This window comes from Corvus cornix, chromosome 9, assembly GCF_000738735.6.
Source record: "Corvus cornix cornix isolate S_Up_H32 chromosome 9, ASM73873v5, whole genome shotgun sequence".
Classification (NCBI taxonomy): Eukaryota; Metazoa; Chordata; class Aves; order Passeriformes; family Corvidae; genus Corvus; species Corvus cornix.
The window spans coordinates 22,776,580-22,794,667 of NC_046339.1; the positions used below are offsets into that span (position 1 = coordinate 22,776,580).

The 18,088-nt window shown below is 41.6% G+C and overlaps 2 protein-coding genes across 8 annotated transcripts in view; both read left to right on the forward strand.

Moving 5' to 3' along the window:
* Nucleotides 1-67: 67 nt before the first annotated feature.
* On the forward strand, nt 68-4,211 carry POLR2D (RNA polymerase II subunit D). Its single transcript, XM_039557293.1, has 4 exons — nt 68-166; nt 1,744-1,924; nt 2,373-2,468; nt 3,583-4,211. Exons 1-4 carry the CDS (start codon nt 94-96, stop codon nt 3,659-3,661), a joined length of 429 nt encoding a protein of 142 aa, XP_039413227.1. The 5' UTR covers nt 68-93; the 3' UTR covers nt 3,662-4,211.
* A 1,876-nt stretch (nt 4,212-6,087) lies between these two features.
* The window catches only part of WDR33 (WD repeat domain 33), a 69,740-nt gene continuing 57,739 nt past the window's right edge, over nt 6,088-18,088 (forward strand). For all 7 annotated transcript variants that reach the window (XR_005602622.1, XM_039556767.1, XM_039556768.1 and 4 more), the window contains exon 1: nt 6,088-6,228. The gene's annotated coding sequence lies outside the window, so the exon portion shown is untranslated. The remainder of the gene's footprint in view (nt 6,229-18,088) is intronic.

Sequence of the window (18,088 nt, forward strand, 5' to 3'; positions counted from 1 at the left end):
CGCCCCTCAGCCGGGGCAGGGCCGTCCCCGCCCTGAGGCCCGCCCGCCCTCCCGCTGAGGCGGGGCCGCCCTTTCCGCCGCGGCTTTCCGGTGATGGCGGCGGGCGGCAGCGACCCGCGGACGGCAGATGTGGAGGAGGACGCCTCGCAGCTCGTCTTCCCCAAAGGTGCGAGCGGGACTGACGAGGGGCCGGCGGTCGGGTGGTGGCTGGAGGCCGGCAGCGGCCGCCTGTGAGGGTACGGAGCCTCGCCGAGCGGCTCCGTGGACCGGAGCGCTGCTCAAGCCCCGGCCCCTCCACCAGTTACTAAGCTGGAGTGTTAAAAAGCAGGATAATAAATGATTTGTATATCTTTAAGGACTTCATGATTGCTAAGATATGGCAGTTCTTATGTAGGCCGCTACGTGTGCGTACGGTATTAAAAAAAAAAAAAGAAAATCTTGTCAGGTTATAGTGAAAACATTATTGGTTTTTGATAAAAGCTTTACTTTTTCAGTCATGTTTTTTGACACAGGAGTTCTTCCCTATGAGGGTGGGGAGGCCCTGGCACAATTGCCCTGAGAAAGCTGTGGCTGCCCCATCCTTGGCAGTGTCCAAGGCCAGGTTGGACGGGGCTTGGAGCAGCCTGGGACAGTGGGAGGTGTCCCTGCCCATGGCAGGGGCTGGGATGGGATGGGATGGGATGGGATGGGCTTTAAGGTCCCTTCTAACCTCAGCTGTTCTAGAAATCTGTGAATACTGCTGCAGTTAAGAAACCAGCTGTCCAGATCGAGAGTTTGTAACTATGGACATTTACCATCTGTGGAATTTTTTTTTAGTCCAGAAAATTAATTCAGTAGAAATTCTAGAAGTGTGTCTACACCTCAGAGCCACCCTGAAAAAAAAAAAAAAGGGGGGGGGGGATGGACACTGTGCTGCATTGCTGCATTTTTCAGTTATGAACAATAGGGAAGTTCTGAAAGACTAATTTTTATATTTTTTTGTGCTAAAATCTCATGTTTAGCCCAAGCTAATTTACTGCTCAATGCAAAATAAGAGTTGCCAGCTCCTTTCTAGCAGTCCCTGTATCTGCTTGTATAAAACAGTGCTGTCAGGCACTCTGGGGTGCAGCCTCTGTTGCTTTGACAGCTCATACTGCTGATGTTGAAAGACCTTGTTATTGGAGTACATATAGTGGTTATGGTGATGATGAATGAATTCAAAGTTGGCTAAAAGGGGGGGGGGGAATTTGTTAAGATTGGTTAAATTTTTTGGTTTTCCTGATAATAAAATTTCAGTAGGTCTATTAACTTTTCAAGTAAATGAAGCCTTTTTAAAACATTCAACAGCATTCATATTTACTTCAAGAGCTCAGAGACTCCTGAAGACTGTGGCATCACTTCTGAATTTTGTGGAGTTTTAGAGTTCTAAATATTTTTTTCTATAGCAAGTCATGCTTTACTTCTGCCAAAATTGGGTGAAGAAAACATACTGCACAAATATGAAAAAATCTGAATGTTAGGGCTGCAAGTGTAAAATACATGGTCAAAAAGACCAACACCTTGGATTGTCACTCGAAGTGTCATTTTTATCAGCATTTTCAGTATGAAATGCTGCCCAGTCATGGGTGAAAGGGCTCACACAACTGCCACGAAACATATTTTCACTTGTTACCCAGAGCTAAATTACACACAAAACTTGTGTAACTCCCCTTTTCAAACACACTTCACCTTTTTTTATGCTGGTGTTCTCTCATTTGACTGCAGAATTTGAAACTGCAGAAACTCTTCTGAATTCCGAGGTGCATATGCTGCTTGAGCATCGCAAGCAGCAGAACGAGAGCGCAGAGGATGAGCAGGAGCTGTCAGAAGTGTTCATGAAAACCTTGAACTACACGGCACGCTTCAGCCGCTTCAAAAACCGCGAAACCATCGCCAGCGTGCGCAGGTGAGTTGGAAAGTCAGGGTGTAGCCCTGTATTAGAGAATTGGATCTGCAATATTGATGCTGCTTGATGAAAGTACATTTTAGTGGTGTTGCATGATTTGTTCTTTAATTCTGAATTTTGTCTTTCTAACGAGGCAAGAAGTTCTTGATGGAGGGTTATACTTTGTCCAGGTCAAGGCTTCTGAACTGCTTTGTTTGCAGTATTTCAATGACAGCTGATTGCATTAAATGGGAGGATTTTCTAGACTTTGCAGAATAATCCAGGGGAAGTGGAGTTAGCAGATAGGATTTTATTTTTTCCTCTATGCATTTATATAATGAGTCTTTTCTCCTGGAAAAAATTACTTCAGTGCCAAAAGCAGTGTGCAAAAAGAGAAACATTTGCCTCAGTTTAAGCCCCTTTACATTTCTATCTTGTAATTTCATCAAATTCTTGTCTTTCCTTACAGTTTACTACTCCAGAAGAAGCTCCATAAGTTTGAATTGGCATGTTTGGCTAACTTGTGTCCTGAGACAGCTGAGGAAGCAAAAGCTCTGATTCCTAGGTAAGCACTTACATACTGTACGAAGACTGCTGTATACTTCCTGTGACCTAAAGCCAGCCGTGCCCACATGCCCTCTCTTCAATCTAACTCCATTGATGGAAGAATATTTGGTCTTGGTCTTTCTTCCCCTACCCACTGATCTGACAGCAACACACTATTTGTACATGTCCCTAATGCACTTCTGAGAACTTCTACTGGATCAAGTGTAAACCTCTTCAACTGGGGTTCTTAGCTGGCTGTGTTTATGTTCCTTGGAGTTTTTTTCTGTTGGAGCAAATGAACTGTTTTGTGGATAATGCAGGGGGGAGCAGTAGCTTCTTCATGTCTTGATTGGTTACCTCATGGCCTGAGGTAGAGGACGGAATGAAACATTCATCTGAATTACAGTTTCTTCCTTATTTGTCATTATATAAAAGAGAAGGCTTTGGGATGACCTAATTGCGGTCTCCCAGTACCTGGAAAGAGCCTACAGGAAAGATGGAGAGAGACTTTTTACAAGAGCAGTGACACGATGAGGGAATGGCTTCAAACTGAGAGTAGATTTAGACTGGATACTAGGAAGAAATTCTTCCCTGTGAAGGTGGTGCAGCCCTGGCACAGGTTGCCCAGAGAAGCTGTGGCTGCCCCGTCCCTGCAAGTGTTCTAGGCCAGGTTGGATGAGGCTCTGAGGAACCTGGTCTAGTGCAAGGTGTCCCTGCCCATGGCAAGGGGTGGGAATGAGATGATCTTCAAGGTTCCTTCCAACCCAAACCATTCTATGATTTTATGTTAAGATTTCATAGCAAGAATGGACTGGCTTATGAGCATGCATCTACATGACTTCATTTAGAGATCTACTTAAACCTGCACCTGCCTTGCCTTTTTTGAAAGCACGTTTTGACATTACTCAGGAGAAAGTTCTGGGAAGAATGGAGTTTTGTCACACAAAGAAGCAGCGCTGCATAGGGATTAGAGCGCTCTTCGTACAGTGATGTTACAGGTGGTTCCTGGTGGTTACACACAGGTGGGTGACAGTGTGTTGAGACTGACAGGACGGAGTTATGACTGAAATGAATCAATGGGGAGAGGTTATTTCTGAAACCTTTAATGTCTCCTTACTGTTCTTATCTTGCAGCCTGGAGGGCCGGTTTGAAGATGAAGAATTACAACAGATTCTCGATGACATTCAGACTAAACGCAGCTTCCAGTATTAAGGTTAACCCTCAGCCCCTTTATCTGAGCAGAAAAACCTGAAGACTTGGGCTGTTTCTCAGCCCTTTGGATCAGTCCAGCTCCTGGCTGAGTGAGGGTGGTTGTGGATGCAGGGTACTCCAGTGCTGTGTTGCCACAGGTGCATGCAGACTGGAGATCAGCACCATCCTTTTGGTTTGTTCCATGTGTATGTTGGCAAGGACCCCCTGTATTGTGAGAGCAAAGAACGTGAAAGGCCTTTTCCCAGAGGCTGAAGTATTTGTTTCTTCCCTAATCCCTCTCCACAGTTTGTACATTTTCAACGTTTTTGGTTTTTAGCAGAAATATAGATGTGATTTCGTGGTTTTTAGGAACTTCTAAAGGATGGGGAAACTTGTTCTTGGTTCTCAGAAGGTTCAGTGATTGGCAGCATCCATTTCTGTGGGTTTTTTGTTTCTTTGTTTTATTGTTTGATCGGGACAGTGAACTTTTACAGCTTCAATATTTTTCTATTATTGTTTAGTGTAAATTAAAAAATATTTTTAATTAAAGTTGTGTGTTTTATAAACATTAGGTACATATTATGATTTTGTTAATGAGGACCTTTTTAATAAATAGATCCTGGAGATCTGGGGACTCCGAGTGTAATAACCCAAGTGCAGTTTAGGACAGATCAGAGGTGTTACTGTGATCACAGTGAGAAAACGTTGGGGCAGCATCTCCCTCTCTGCTCCCCTGCTCTGTGCCAAGTGATTGCAGACACCCAATAGGTTCTGTTTTGTTACAGAAAAGAAAAAGGTGAAGAAACCCAGTAATTTTGGTGTTAACACAGCCAGGTATCCAACCCTGGAGGGATGGACTCTTTAAGTAGGTTGCTAACTGCCCTAATTCTGAGATGAAACCAAACAATAAATAATGTGACACAGTGCAGGGGTGGCTTCTGGTCCAGCCTGTGGGAGTCACACATCCAGTGTTATCACAGCTCAGCAGCTGGGAGATTCACAAATTGTTAGCTTTTAGTTGAAAGGAATGTTCTTTTGGTTAGGATAAACTTCTTAAACCAGCCCTTTCAAGTGTTGTAATTTTACCACCACACCTGAAAAGAAGGACAATTTTGCATGAAAGAACATTGGGACAAAGAGGCAGACAGATGTGTTAAGACACTACTTGTGATGATAAGCAATAATCTCACTGATCTTGCAAAAGGAAGAGAAATATTATTTCAGGTCTTACCAGAAATGTAATGTTGCTCCTGTGCTGTACTGGTGTGTGGTAACTGCTTGGGCTCACCTCAGCTGGAGCACATTACCTCAAACAGCGTTTGTGTGTGTGCTGGGGTGGCAGTGGCTCCTGCACGCCTATAAACCAGACATGCATCTGTAACCAACCACAGGAACTTTAACAGGGTCAGAATAATTATAACCAAAGAAGGAAAAAACAAGGTCGTGAATCTTTATTTTATAAAGCTTAGTGTCCCCTTTTGATACAGCATCTGATTCCCAGTAGCTGCTCCTGTTGAACCTGGTTTGCTCTGTAAAACGTTTCTGTTCAAGCAGCTTTAAGACATTTTCATCTAAACACACAGACTCTTAGGTCTTAATCACAACTAATTCAGGGGAGAAAAGCCATTCTGCACCTCTTTATCTACACTCCCACACTACTACTTGATGACGCCTTTGTGAGCACCCTGAGGACTGCCAAGGAGGGGTGTAACAGGCCTAGTTATCTGTGAACGATCTCAGATTTCCACTACCCTACACACAGAGATAATTACGAGCCTTGAGATTAGTAGGTTTTGCTTGTTGTGTTTTGAAGCCCGGTGATGGGAACAAAGAAGGGAATCACGGAATCAATAAAGTTTGAAAAGACTTCTGAGATCGAGTCCAACCTTTGAGGGAACACCCACCACCATGCCAACTAGACCGTGGCACTACGTGCCACCTCCAATCTTTCCTTAAACACGGTGACTCCAGGCACGGTGACTCCACCACTTCCCAGGGCAGCCCATTCCAAAGGTACTTGTGGGAGCCACACAAGGCGGCCTGTGTTGTAGCGCCTGGCCGTTTGGTGAGCGTGAGAGAACTAACCCGGAGCAGCACAGAACAGCACACAGCCGTGCCCGGAAGCAGTTATCGGTCCGGCCGCCGGCACTGCCCCTTTTGGCAAGCCTGGAGCCGCCGGCCCGGCACTGTCTGGCGGCGGGGCCCCCTTCGCCCTCCCCACCCGCGAGGCGGACGCGGCTGCGCTCTCTGCGCATGCGCGCACCTCTGCCCGCCCCCGCCCTGTGATTTGTGCGCCAGCCGGGCGGGCTCTCGGAAGCGGCGCGCGCCCCGCCCCGCCCCGCCGCTGGGGCGCATGCGCATTGCCGCCCGCGGCCCTTCAGGCGCGGCGCCCCCGCCCGCGCGCCCTGCTGTAGTGCGCGTGCGCGCCGGCGTGGGGCGCGTGCGCTGCTGGCGGGGGAGGCGGAGGGAAGATGGCGGGCGGCCGCGGGTCGTGAGGCGGCGGCGGAGCTTGCCGGGGCCAGGAGGACGAGGCGGGTGGCGAGGTGTCGGTGGGGCGCGGAGTCCCGGTACAAGAGGCTGGCTGGGCGGTGAGTGCGGCTCAGTGTTGGGCGGGGCGGGTGAGTAGCCGGGGAAGCGCGGCCGCCTCCGCCATCTTTAGGCCGCGGCCCCGGAGCGGCGCGGCCGGGGCAGGGCGGGGGCCGCCGGCGGGAACAGGGGGTCCCTGGGCCGGGGCGCCCTGGGGAGCGGCGGGAGCCGAGCTAGGACCCAGCGCCACGGCCGGGCCCCGTGGCGGGGTGTGCTCGAGGCCCGGGCCTGGTAGGGGACGGCAGGGCCCCTCTTCTCTTTACTGCACAGGTGTCTGTCGGTGGCTTCGCCCGAGTCTCTCAATCGTGCCTTTTTCTACTTCTTCTAGTGTTATTATTTTTTAATATTATTCTTCCCTTCGCCTTGGGTCTGAGCGGAGACACGGGCCGTGTTAGATATCTCGAATTTTTTACTTATGTAGTCTTTCACAAGGGTAATTCCTCTGTGTATTAAGGAGAGAGAAGAAAAAGCCACAGACTGGTTAGTATTTAAGCTTCTCAAATGCCAAGTGAAATAACTGCATTTGCCGGTGGAGAACGGTCTTAGTTCTGTAGGACTACTAAGCATTGGTAAAAGGATGGGAAACCATTATTTTTGGTTTTCTTATGGATCCCGAGAGGGCTGTTGCTCACATTTTGTATTGCGTAATGCTGTACAACAACACTGTTGTTCGAGTATGTCCCCTGCAATGTAATAACACACAGTCGTGTGTAGCAGGCACTTGCTTGTGCTGGCATGGTGGAGGGGCTAATGATCATGTGGTGTCACATTCCACTGATTGAGACTCATCAGCCTGTGCTTGGGTGGCAAACCTAGGGGACCTGTCCAACTTGAAAAAAAATAGCTCAGCATTTTTCCCTTGGTGAGAGCTCATTAAACTTCTCTTCTATAGAGACGTATGTTATTTCTCTCTTGCTGACTGTTAGCTTCGTTGTTATGAGTAGATAGTTGTATGGTCTCAAATACAGTATTTTTTTAATATTAGCAGTTGCTTGAACACATCTGTTTGTCTGACAAAATTGTCATGGGTAAGTAGTTCTGTGCTCTACAAATCTTGTACCTCATTATATCCTTACTTGCAGTTTGTGAGTACTGTTTCAAAATCTGTTTTTCTGTCTAGGCAGTAGTCCCTCATCCTTCTTGCAGCATATGTTTATTCTTTTATGCTTAACTCAGACTCCTCTAGCCTTCCGTTAAGAGAGGCAATATTGTGTTTCAGAGAGTTTATAGTATGCAAAAAGCATTGTGCCAAAATACTTCAGGGTTCCCTGCTCCTAAATTCCTTTTCAAGTAAACTGACATTTACTTCTTAGTGATTTGCTGCAATATTCTGCCATTATTTTACTCTAATAATACATAATTACCGAGCATATTTCAAAAATCTGATTCTTAACATCTTGTTCACTTGTGTTGTAACAGTTCTAATGAGAAGATCTGAAAATGTCGATACTGAAAATAGATGAAAGTATTGAAAGATGGGGGGGGGGGAATCTTAGAGCTGCAGAGACTGTTAGGTGTGAGTAACTACTCCTAGAGATGCTAAAACCTTTTGACTTAAATATCAGTCACTACAGACAGTGACAGCCTTTCCCTGTTGCCCAAGGGTTCCCTCCATTGAACCCTTGGAGCAGTAAATATTAGACTGTTTGGACTGTTGGAATTGAAAATTTCTCATCATTTTTTTATTTGTGATATTATCACAAGAAGTAAAAGCTTAATAATCCTAAAGTGTGCTTGGGATAGAGGTACTAGGAATGCCTTCTTTTGCTGCAGCAGAGAGACCTTGATCTGAGGAGGGGATAAGAAGTCTCCTATTTTGTTCCTGTCCCTAGCAGATGAGTCTTCTGACTTGCCTGAAAAAATCAGTCATGGAGAAGACATTAGGCTGATGGAAGGAATACAGCTTAACTTTGTACTGGGATGATTCCATGCAAAACATTTCATTTTGTGCATCTGCTAGCCACATATCTAGGGAATTTCAAGAGCTGGTTCAGTAACACTGGAAATGAAAATTATTTTGGCCTTGCTCAGATAGAGGTTATAATTTAGAAAACTGCTTGTAAAGACAAGCTGGAAACTATCTGTGTTTGTGAATTTTACAAAATTCATTCTTTATTTGCCATATTTACATTCCTGATACTGTACTGTTTTGTTATTGCAAGTGAAAGTACAGATATGCAGGCCTGGTTGGTGTAGTTAATACAGAAACTGGACACTGTTAGAGCTTGGTGGTGGGGAGGAGATGTGCTAAGCGTCTTTCAAAAGATTAAAACTTTCAGATAACCTTGGTTTTTTCTTCTTATTATAGAAAATATCTGAAGCTAAGAGCAGAGTAGTTGAGTTTTTGATAGCTAACTGGTTTTGATTTGTGTTTTGCTACTAATTTTACTTCAGTTTGGAGCATCCATGGTCCCCTATTTTCCAAATGGTACTAAACTTCCCAGCAATCTGTTCTTGCTCACTAGTATTTAAAAAAGCTACTCAGCATTTCATAATGTTTCTTCTGGTTCAACCTGCTCTCCACATTCAGGCTGGGTGTACCAGTTATGCTGTTGTGAAACTTGAAATGGGGTATGAAGTATATATTTAGCAGGAAAGCAAGCAAGCTGGTTTCTCTTGTGTAGTAATAGTACTTTTGCTAACACGTTTGCTCCCAAGGCAGTGTGTTTACAGTGATTACAGATCCTGCTTAGTGGTGTGCAGTGATCAGGTCTCAGTCAGCACGCTTTGTATATGGAGGGATACTAGAGACCAAGTTAGTGCTGCTCCTGTTCTACCTCTGCACCAAAGTTGGGGGTTCTGTTCTAAGCAGTTTCGCTAATTGTGGCTTATATCACATTTTCTCTCCTTAGTAGGAAAGACTTGCTCTACAGTGTTGAATGTCACTGTTGTCTAACCCTGATAAAGCTTGTGTTGTTTCAAACAATTACATGTAAGTGTTCTTACACATAGATACAGAATATTAAAAAGTATGAGCAATTTTTCACATTCTTTAGACACAAATGAAAATGTTTCTTACTGTCTTATGTATTGCATCAAGTAATCCTGGTACATTTTTTTTTCTATCAGAAAAAGAGTTAGAAGTTTACCTCCAATTTCATTTTTCCTTTATATAAGATTTTTTTTCATACACTGTTGGTAAATCTGAACACTTGCAATTTTATGTTCACTTTGTTAGTTGATTTTGGTGCGAAGAACAGTAGCATGCCATATGAGCTCTTTGTGCTGCTTAATTAGTCTTCAGTATAATGAAGTATGTTGGTTCAAAAAAAAAAATTCTGTTAACTTTTGAAGCTTTGAAAGTATTCTCAGTGTAGCTGTAAATTTTATTTAACCTAGAATTTTTGGTCCTTTTAAATAATTAAAATTATAGCATTCTTCTGCCTATCCACTTTAGGTACCAGAGTTGATACAGTGGTGCAGGTAGCTGTACAGGGGGACCCTTTCTGTGAGCAGAAGTAAGATGTTTGTGTTTAGTCTGGCTCACTTGTCTGTTTTGGCCTGTGTGTTAGAATCACTGGTTCTGGAACCAGTGAGGTGGGAAAGAGGAGGTGATGGCAAATACGTGTGTCTGCCATAGCCCTGGCTTAGGGTGCACTGGGTGATGGTAAGTGTGTTGAGAGGCAGCATGCATTATTCTGATATGACAGATCAGTTCTTTTGAAAATATATCCCTAAAATTATGATCATGTCTACAGTACCGAGTCTTAAAGCAGTTGATCATGAAATTTGGAATTTAGGTGGCTCTTAGTCACTCACCTGTGGCTTTACCCAAAAGTGAGTGCCATGAAGTTGAATGGCATGGTGGGATAGACCAAAAGCAGTTTTGCCACTAGAACTGTAGATTTGTTGGCACTGATCAGTTCTTTATAGTAATGTTTTATACAATTCAATATGAGCGCATGGGTGCATTAGTTAATCCATGTTTCTGCAGTTTAAGCATTTGAGGATTCCTTTAAATCATTATCCCAAATCCAAAAGAAACATGATACAAAAGAATATGTTAATGTGTCTTTTTTTTAAAGAGAGGCCGGAGACTGGATAACAAGGAGTCTATAGTATTTTATGGGTTTGATATAGTTTTGTGTTCATGGTGAAGTTTTGGCAGCACAGTGACTTGTGTTTTACTGTGGGTATAGGAGTACTCATCTGCAGTTTTGAGTTTGATAGGAACTGCACTTTGAGCTGGTTAAGTAGTGCCACAGCTCCAGCTAATGGAGGTGCTGGATTTACAGCCTGAAGGCTGAGGGCCTTTGCAGTCGTCTAATCTGGCATGGTATTGCCAAGTGGTAGCTTCCCCTGCTTCTGATCCTTTGGTTTTCCTCCTGGGTCAGTAGAGTCATTCCCTGGAACTCAGAAGTCAGTTGCCTGACAGGTTGCTCTGAGTTTTGACCAATATTACCAAAAAGGGTCTCATAACACAGAGCAGTTTCTTAGGTGCATGTCCAGTGTGGTCATCAGATGTTCATGTTGACTTGAAGGAGGGGTCATGGGAGGGAACCCACAGTGGGGGGGGTCAAGCCAGGGCTGCTTTGGTTTTGGTCTCAGCAGTTTTGGTTTGGATCCTGGGTCATCTCAGCAATTCAGTCCCGAAGTTCCCTCAGTAGCTGCTGCTGTGCTTAAATTGTGTGGTCACAATAAGCAGCGATGACTCTACCCTTGTCCTCCTTCCCCATTCCAGTAAAAATCAGCACTTAGCTTTGAAAATTTCTTCCTATTGGGCCATGTTTGTAAGCAAACCATTGCACCTCTGCAAACACTAGTGAAATGCTATGATTACACCACAAGAAAAATTGGAGCTTGCACAGAATTGCAAGGAGGAGGAGTGCAGACTGAATGAGTATCATGTGGTCTGTTCATTCTGCAGTATTTGCACTGTTTCTCAATTACGGACTTTGGAGCTAAAGTCATACTAAAATTAGTTGTCAAACCATATTTTGCAATCTTTTTCTGTGGATGGATGCAAATATTTTGGTCTCCTTAGCAAATCTAAACCTAATAAATGAAGTAGCTATTTCTAGTAATATCTTTTGTAGACTCTTGACTGATACAATAGGCCACAGCTGCTCAGCTTTCTGTGTAGTAAGATGAAACTACTCACCTAGAACTGGTGATGAAAGTGCTGCTTTTGACAGGAAAGCTTCCTGATATTCTTGAGGCAGGAGATACGAAGTAGGAAAGAAATGCCAAGGGATTTTAGACTTTTGGAGAATTCCAGCTTTCAAAACTGAAGCTCTCTGGTGATGCACTGGTCTACTGAATTGTCGTTCTCATGGGGAGCTTAAGTCTTCTTGTGTTTAGGGAGAATCTGATACTGAACCCTTTCTCCTTGAAAGGCTTTGTGTGAGCTTGATGTATATGAGCTTGATGTTCCTTTACTGAGAAATGTGTTGATGCAGAAGATGATCTCATGCTTTTATTGAACTCTACTAAATGGTAAAAGCAAAGGCTGTTTACTGAAGTACTTAAAGGTGGTCTTTTAGCAGTGTGTGTGTATATATATCTATACATATACATTCATAACCTTATACAGGCATTTGCATGTCTCATAATCCACAAGCAAAGACCAGAAAACATATTCCTGGAAAAAACTGGCTCTGTGATTCCAGTTAAAAGAAAGTGTATTTCTAATTAATTTTCAGTTGTATGAGATGTGTATACGTCACCCATCAGTTTAGAAAGTGTTCTAGTATTGAAAGTTTCTTGTTATAGAAAAAATATTTAGGTTGGTTATGTTTGAAAATAAGTGAAAATATAATTTTATATGCTGGGAGCTTGAAACTACAATTAACAGCTCTGTTTATTTTTTCTTATTGTAAGTTTGTTCCTCGTGGGATTAAACAATTTCTAGCCTAACCACTAGCAAACAGGGGTTATGCATTGATCTTCCACACCAAACTCTGGCAAAAGAATAGTTTGCATATATGCTAGACTTTCAAATCTTAACTGAAGCAGATAGTGAGAAGCCACAGTTCGGAAGATCTTCATCCACATAAATAATCTTCAGTCAGGACTTTATTCCATCAAAATAGTTTTAGAAGTGCTGTTTTCTTTGACTGTTTTCTTAATTTAGCAGGCGTTTGATTGGATTTGTTGGGGTTTTTTTGTTTTAAACTCCTTGGCTTCAACAGTAAGTCAAAAATGAGGGGCATTGATAATTAGCAGAGTCCATAAGGCTTGTTTAGCAGCACTGTGTGATTCAATAAGGTTTGAAGTGTTTGCTGCAATTCTACTACTTTTGCTTGAGGATGCCTTTTTATTAGCTAAGTCTAGGCATAACAACTGTAGGTATTAATTTGCATATTTTGCTATAAACATAGTTGCTAATTTAGCTACTCTGCTGTTGGGGCAGATAACAAATTTCTGTCTTGGATAAGTATGTGTGCATATGCTACATCTTTTTATGAAAAGAGAATTAAAAATCCCTTTAAAAATCTTTTTGGATATTGTGAAGAAAATATTGTGGGGTAGTATGTTATAGGCCATTTGTTCTGCAGTGTGGATATACAGTTGTTCAGGCTCTTCTTTTCTTACATTGAATACATGAGCTATGTAAATAACCTTGAGGTGCCCAGAAGATGAGGGCTCTGTTGCACAAAGTGTCCACCTCTGGCTGCAAGTTAGGGTATAGACATCGGTGGTGAATGGATTTTACCATTAAAATATGCAGCGAAATAAAAAGTTCTTTTGTCTTGGAGTTTTCTGCTGAAGTATAAAATCTCTTCTTGGAGAGAGAAGTAGAAAATGGATCTTTGAAATACAGTTAATAACTGCTGAAAAACATTGCTTTTAGTTGTTTTTTGGGTTTTTTAACCTTCTTACACTTTTCACCATATAAAGGCACATTTTTTTCGCATGATCACACATGATAGCACTATCATCCTGCCTCCTGCTACGCCTTCCAGAGTTCAGTTGCGTAATTATAGAAACTTAAGACACTCTTGTGCCTTTATTTGGCCCAGAAATTGATATGGCAAACAGCATTGCTTTGTCAAGAGATGGGCCTGAGTAACATTAAAGGAGGGAGAGAGGGGCAGGGAGTGAGCATTCCTGGGGTCATGAAGTAAAGATTTTGTTTATTCCGTTGATGCTTGTAACTTCTATGCAAAAGCAAATGTTGCAAGAGTTCTGGATGTGTTTGGTAATCATTTAACAGATAATGGTTGTGAAAAGTAAATCTCTGTAACAAGTTACACTCTTACTAATTCCCAAATTTTACTAAAAAGGCTTTGGTATCTGGTCAGCATTGAGTGTGCCAGTCTTAGGGTCTCAGATACTCAGCTTTGTTTAGTGTATTAAAGTGTATGTTTCTGTTCCATAGTGTAAATGAAGAGATTCAAACTGTTGCTAGATTATATGAACTTTGTTTTCTTATCAGAATTTCAGTAGGTTGTTCCTGAAGCAAAGACAATTTGCTGTGTTTCCCTACTTAAGTTTTGCTCTACAAACTGCCATAGTCCTTCTAGTCCTTTTCCCTTCCACTGATTAAATAAAGTCCTCTGAAGAATATTTTTGGAGAATTTTTTGTCATTTCTCCTCTCTGTCCCTGTCCATCCCATTATGTACCTAGCAGTAGTACTTGAGTCAAGAGAGACTGGAGGAATGGAGTGCCAGGAACACCTGGAAATCAGCAAGGAGACCTGCAGAGTTCTCCATGGGCAGGCAGAGCCTCATGGATTTGTAAAGCTGCAGAATGACTGGCTGCGCAGCAGGCTCACAGAAGAGAGCCAGAGACCTTCAGTCAATGCCAAGTGAATAGGAAACAGCAATATGTTTTCCTCACAAGTAAGGCCAACTGCATATTGAATGAAACTGGGAGGAGCATCTCACACAGATTCAGCTATGATGTTTTGTTCGCCAAGTTTTGATATTATAACCAGCTGAAGAGTGTCTTGATATTTAGGATTAGCAAGAATGACTGGCTTTTTTTTTTTCTTTTAAGCTACTTTCCATATGTTATTTTTTAAGTATTTGTCATGGCATGTTTGTGTGATTTAAACACAAATCAGTCCTAAAGTTTTGTTTCCTGACAAAGTAGCAGCTCCAAGGTAAGGCAGCATCAGTAATCACTTCAGCATGAAAACCAAGCTGTGAGTCTTCACCTAGTTAAGATGAATTGCTATTATCACAGGGACTCACAGTAAAAGAGTTTGGGTGATAATGCAGGTCTTGATAAATACTAAGCAGGATGAAATAAAGGGATATTTGGGAAGTTTAGAGGGAGGAGGAATGTTTTATTTTAAAAAAAATTGTGAATAAGTTTTGAGGTAAAACCAAGGTATCCAGTTGGTAATAATAAAATCACAGCAGCAAACCAAATCCTGTCTGTCTTCTAGCTGAGGTGCAGTCTGTCTCGTGTCCTCGTGCTGCATGTGGTTGCTTCCATATTTGTTTTGATGTACAGCTCAAGAAACTTTAGCTCTCAGAAGTTGCTTTTTTGAGGTGCACAAAGGCAATGATTCCAGGCTGTTACACTCCTGAAAGCAGTTTTCTCTACTGTAGCCAGAGAGGTAAAGCAGGAGCTGTCTGAGTCCTATGAACTGAAGTATTTTGGGGGTTTTTCATAATGTATGTAAGCACATGATCTCCTGTAAATATGTGTGCTTTGGAATGAGTCAAGGGGTCAGCTTGAGCGTAAAATGAGGAATGTTTGTGATTTGATTATTAAGTATTTGTTGAGTGCTAGAAATCCAAAATTCAAAGGAGGTGTTGAAGTATGTGTAACTTACATGCAGCCAAGCAGGCTCAACTGTTGAAACTTGTCCCCTAGGCTGTAACTGAGACTTTCAGACTGGCTGTTTGAAGGTGTTCTCCCTTGTGATTTTAGATAGCTCCATTTGTCTGTAAGTTTGATCTGCTGTTTCAGAAGTTCTTGAGCATTGTGTGTTTTTATGTGAAACTTAAAGGTGTAGGCCCTTTTTGTCAATTAAATATCAGCTCTCCTTTTCCTGCAGGGAATAAACCCTTTGAATCCAAAACTGCATCAACATAATTACATTTTGCCATGTTGCATGTTCTGTCCTTTTAGACTCCATACAATGTGTGTGTACGTGTTTGGGTCCTGTTGAAAATCCAAAGGTTTGAACTTTGTGGTGAAACTGGGCGTTGTGAAAGTACAGAACTGAAGTTAAAGGGGAAAAAAAGTGCTTCTGCATTTTAGGTTTTTGATCATGCCAGTGTCATAGATTTTGGACTGTGCATAAAACAAAAAGCTTTGGAGTACTTCCAAATAAGAACAGATCTGTGAACCTTTTGGGCAGAGTAGTTTATTTTGACTTGGACAATTATTAATTTAAGTATGTTTCTGCAATTTGAATGAAGAATGAGATTTTTATTTTATTTTTTATATTTTCTATTGGAACACAATGACTGAAATGGAGAAAGCTGCTAAATTCTTTCCCATTATTTGCATAGTCAGAATTTAAACCCCATTTCTAGGAGAGGTTGGTTCAGAAATAGAATACAATAGAGAATGGCTGCAGATGTATGTTGGGAGCACAGCAGCAGAGCCCAGGGAAAATGTGCTTGCTGCAGAGAATAGGGATGTTGCATAATAGCAGTGTTGTATAACACAGGTCAGTATTTTTGCCTTCAGTTCGTTGATTTGGTGTATTGTGGACCCCTAGCACCTGTAGATCATTAAGGAGTCTCTCAAATTGTAAGAATGGTTTTGGTTTTAGGTTTAAACTTCCTGTACTCATATCTGCATGCCTTGTAGAAAGTTTTTTGAGATATACAAATAAAAATGCACAAAAATGCATGCTGCAGTGCCTTTATATAATTCAAAAGTGGGAATAAGATTTTTGAATACTTAGAGGTCAAGAACCTTACATAGTTTTTTTTACTGTTACGGGTCTGGTTTTGACTAAAAAGTTGGGCAACTTTGCACTTCATTATGGAATCTAATTTTTTAACTAATTTTATCTTCCTGCTTAATACACCAATTCTCTCTCATAATCAGTGGAAAAGATACCATTATATTCTATTGAAACAGCTTAATCTATCTCAAATCTGTTTAAAAATAATACAACTTACATGTAGTAAGAAAAGTACTCAAAATTACTTCAGAATTTTGATTTTTGTCTCACAAAGATGTAGAATTTTCAGACGTTGGGTAATCTTGTTTTGTGAATCTGAGTAAATGTTCTTGCAATGCAGTAGGAAATTGAAACACAAAGCAATTTGGGGAATTGGTCAGATTAATATGTTCTTCACTACATCTGCAATTTGGCATAGTGGGTTTTTTCTTTTTTTCCATATTTTTGTCTGTGTTTTCTGAGTGGATTTATCTTGTGTACAATGAAGGAAATGTAAGATTAATCTTCAGAAAAGTGATGGCATCTGAATGGAGCAGTAACAAAATCTCATCTGCTGTGAGAGAATAATTCATTGGCAGACATGCGAGTTAGTTTTGGCAGATTTCAAGTGTATCTTCAGAAAAAGGTGGTAGAAGCTTGCTGCTGCTAGTGCTGGTTTTACAGTGGCTTTGGTAATGTGATTTTCTGATCCTTCCAGGTTTTAACCATACCTGCAGCTCTCTTGCTCCATTCCTGTCGGGGAGTGAAGCAAGGGAAGTGTAGAAACCGTGACTGAGAACAAAGCTTTTGCTCAGGTTCATTTTCTGTTCAAGAGAGAAATTATTTGGGGTTTATCTAATTTAGTTTAAAATATTTGGAAGACAGTTTACTTAAAATTAAATGGTTTGCAGAAATGAAGAATCTTTTCTTTTCTGTGTAACCCCCTGACTGGAAATTTTATGATTTCAAGAACTTGTCAGTCACTCTTCTCAATCTTTAACCAGGATGGCTGGGTCTGTTTCTGTGTAATAGAGAAATGGTGTGTGTGTGTGTACAAGCATGTTTATTTCCTTTTTTTTTTTTTTTTTTTTTTTTTTTTTTTTTTTTTCCTAAAACATGGTTGCTGAAGATGGCAAAAGTTTGAACATTTATGTCTAGAATATCCTTTCACGTAATTCTTGTGCTCTGGGAAGAGGTAGGATTCCCAGGGAAGGAAAGAGGCTGGATGAGGAGATGAAGAAAGAGCTTTTCTCAGGAAGGGGAAGCCATGGAGGGATCCACTGCTGGTCTCCAGAGCAGAGATGCACATTCTCCCAAAGGACCAAAGAAAGGCATATCTTTTGGAATGTGGATATTAAGTGTTGATACTCTATAAAAGAGGGAAAGGAGTAACATTAAATTGTATTTGCTATGATTGTTATTCAGAACAGGTGTGTTTATTCAGTTGTGCTTACAGATTTCTTAATACACAAATTAAAAAATGTAGAGATACGTTTTCTCAGAGATAACTATTGACAGTAGGACTTTAAAGATGTTACTAAAAGGAAGTTAGTTATCTCTACCTTGTAGATGTAAAAGTGCTTTGCTAATTAAAGAAAGTTGTATTGAACAATAAACTTGGTAAAGTGCTTTTGCATTGTGGTGCTCTTATCTTATTCTTAGGCCTCAGGAAGCTGAGATGGTTCTTCTTCAATCCTGTGTTTTGCACTGAATGTCCCAAACCATGGTTTGAGCTCCAGTGTGCTGTTGCAGTGCAAATAACTACTACCAATTTTCACTGTTTCCGTTACCCTGTAAAAGTGCTTGTTTTAAAGTCTGTGTGTACTTTGTAGTAGAACTGTGTAATACACATTTAAAGAAGTACTATATAGATACACTTGGAAGTTTTTAGCACTCATTTTCCTTTGCTGCTTTAGCTATTTCAGGCTCAATGTCTTTTAAGCTTCAGCATGTTGTGTTTAGTGGGCAGCGTAGGGTTTGAAAAGTAACTGGTTGCTTGCACTCTGCAGCATAACCTTCTTTGCTACCATTTGGAAACATACTTTTCTTTTGACATGTTCAGTTT

Excerpts from the sequence above, each read along its gene's own strand:
- POLR2D (XM_039557293.1), top strand. The coding sequence starts at position 94 with ATGGCGGCGGGCGGCAGCGACCCGCGGACGGCAGATGTGGAGGAGGAC. Across the intron at positions 167-1,743 it reads GCAGCTCGTCTTCCCCAAAG|AATTTGAAACTGCAGAAACT; the intron begins GTGCGAGCGGGA and ends ATTTGACTGCAG. Across the intron at positions 2,469-3,582 it reads GCAAAAGCTCTGATTCCTAG|CCTGGAGGGCCGGTTTGAAG; the intron begins GTAAGCACTTAC and ends CTTATCTTGCAG.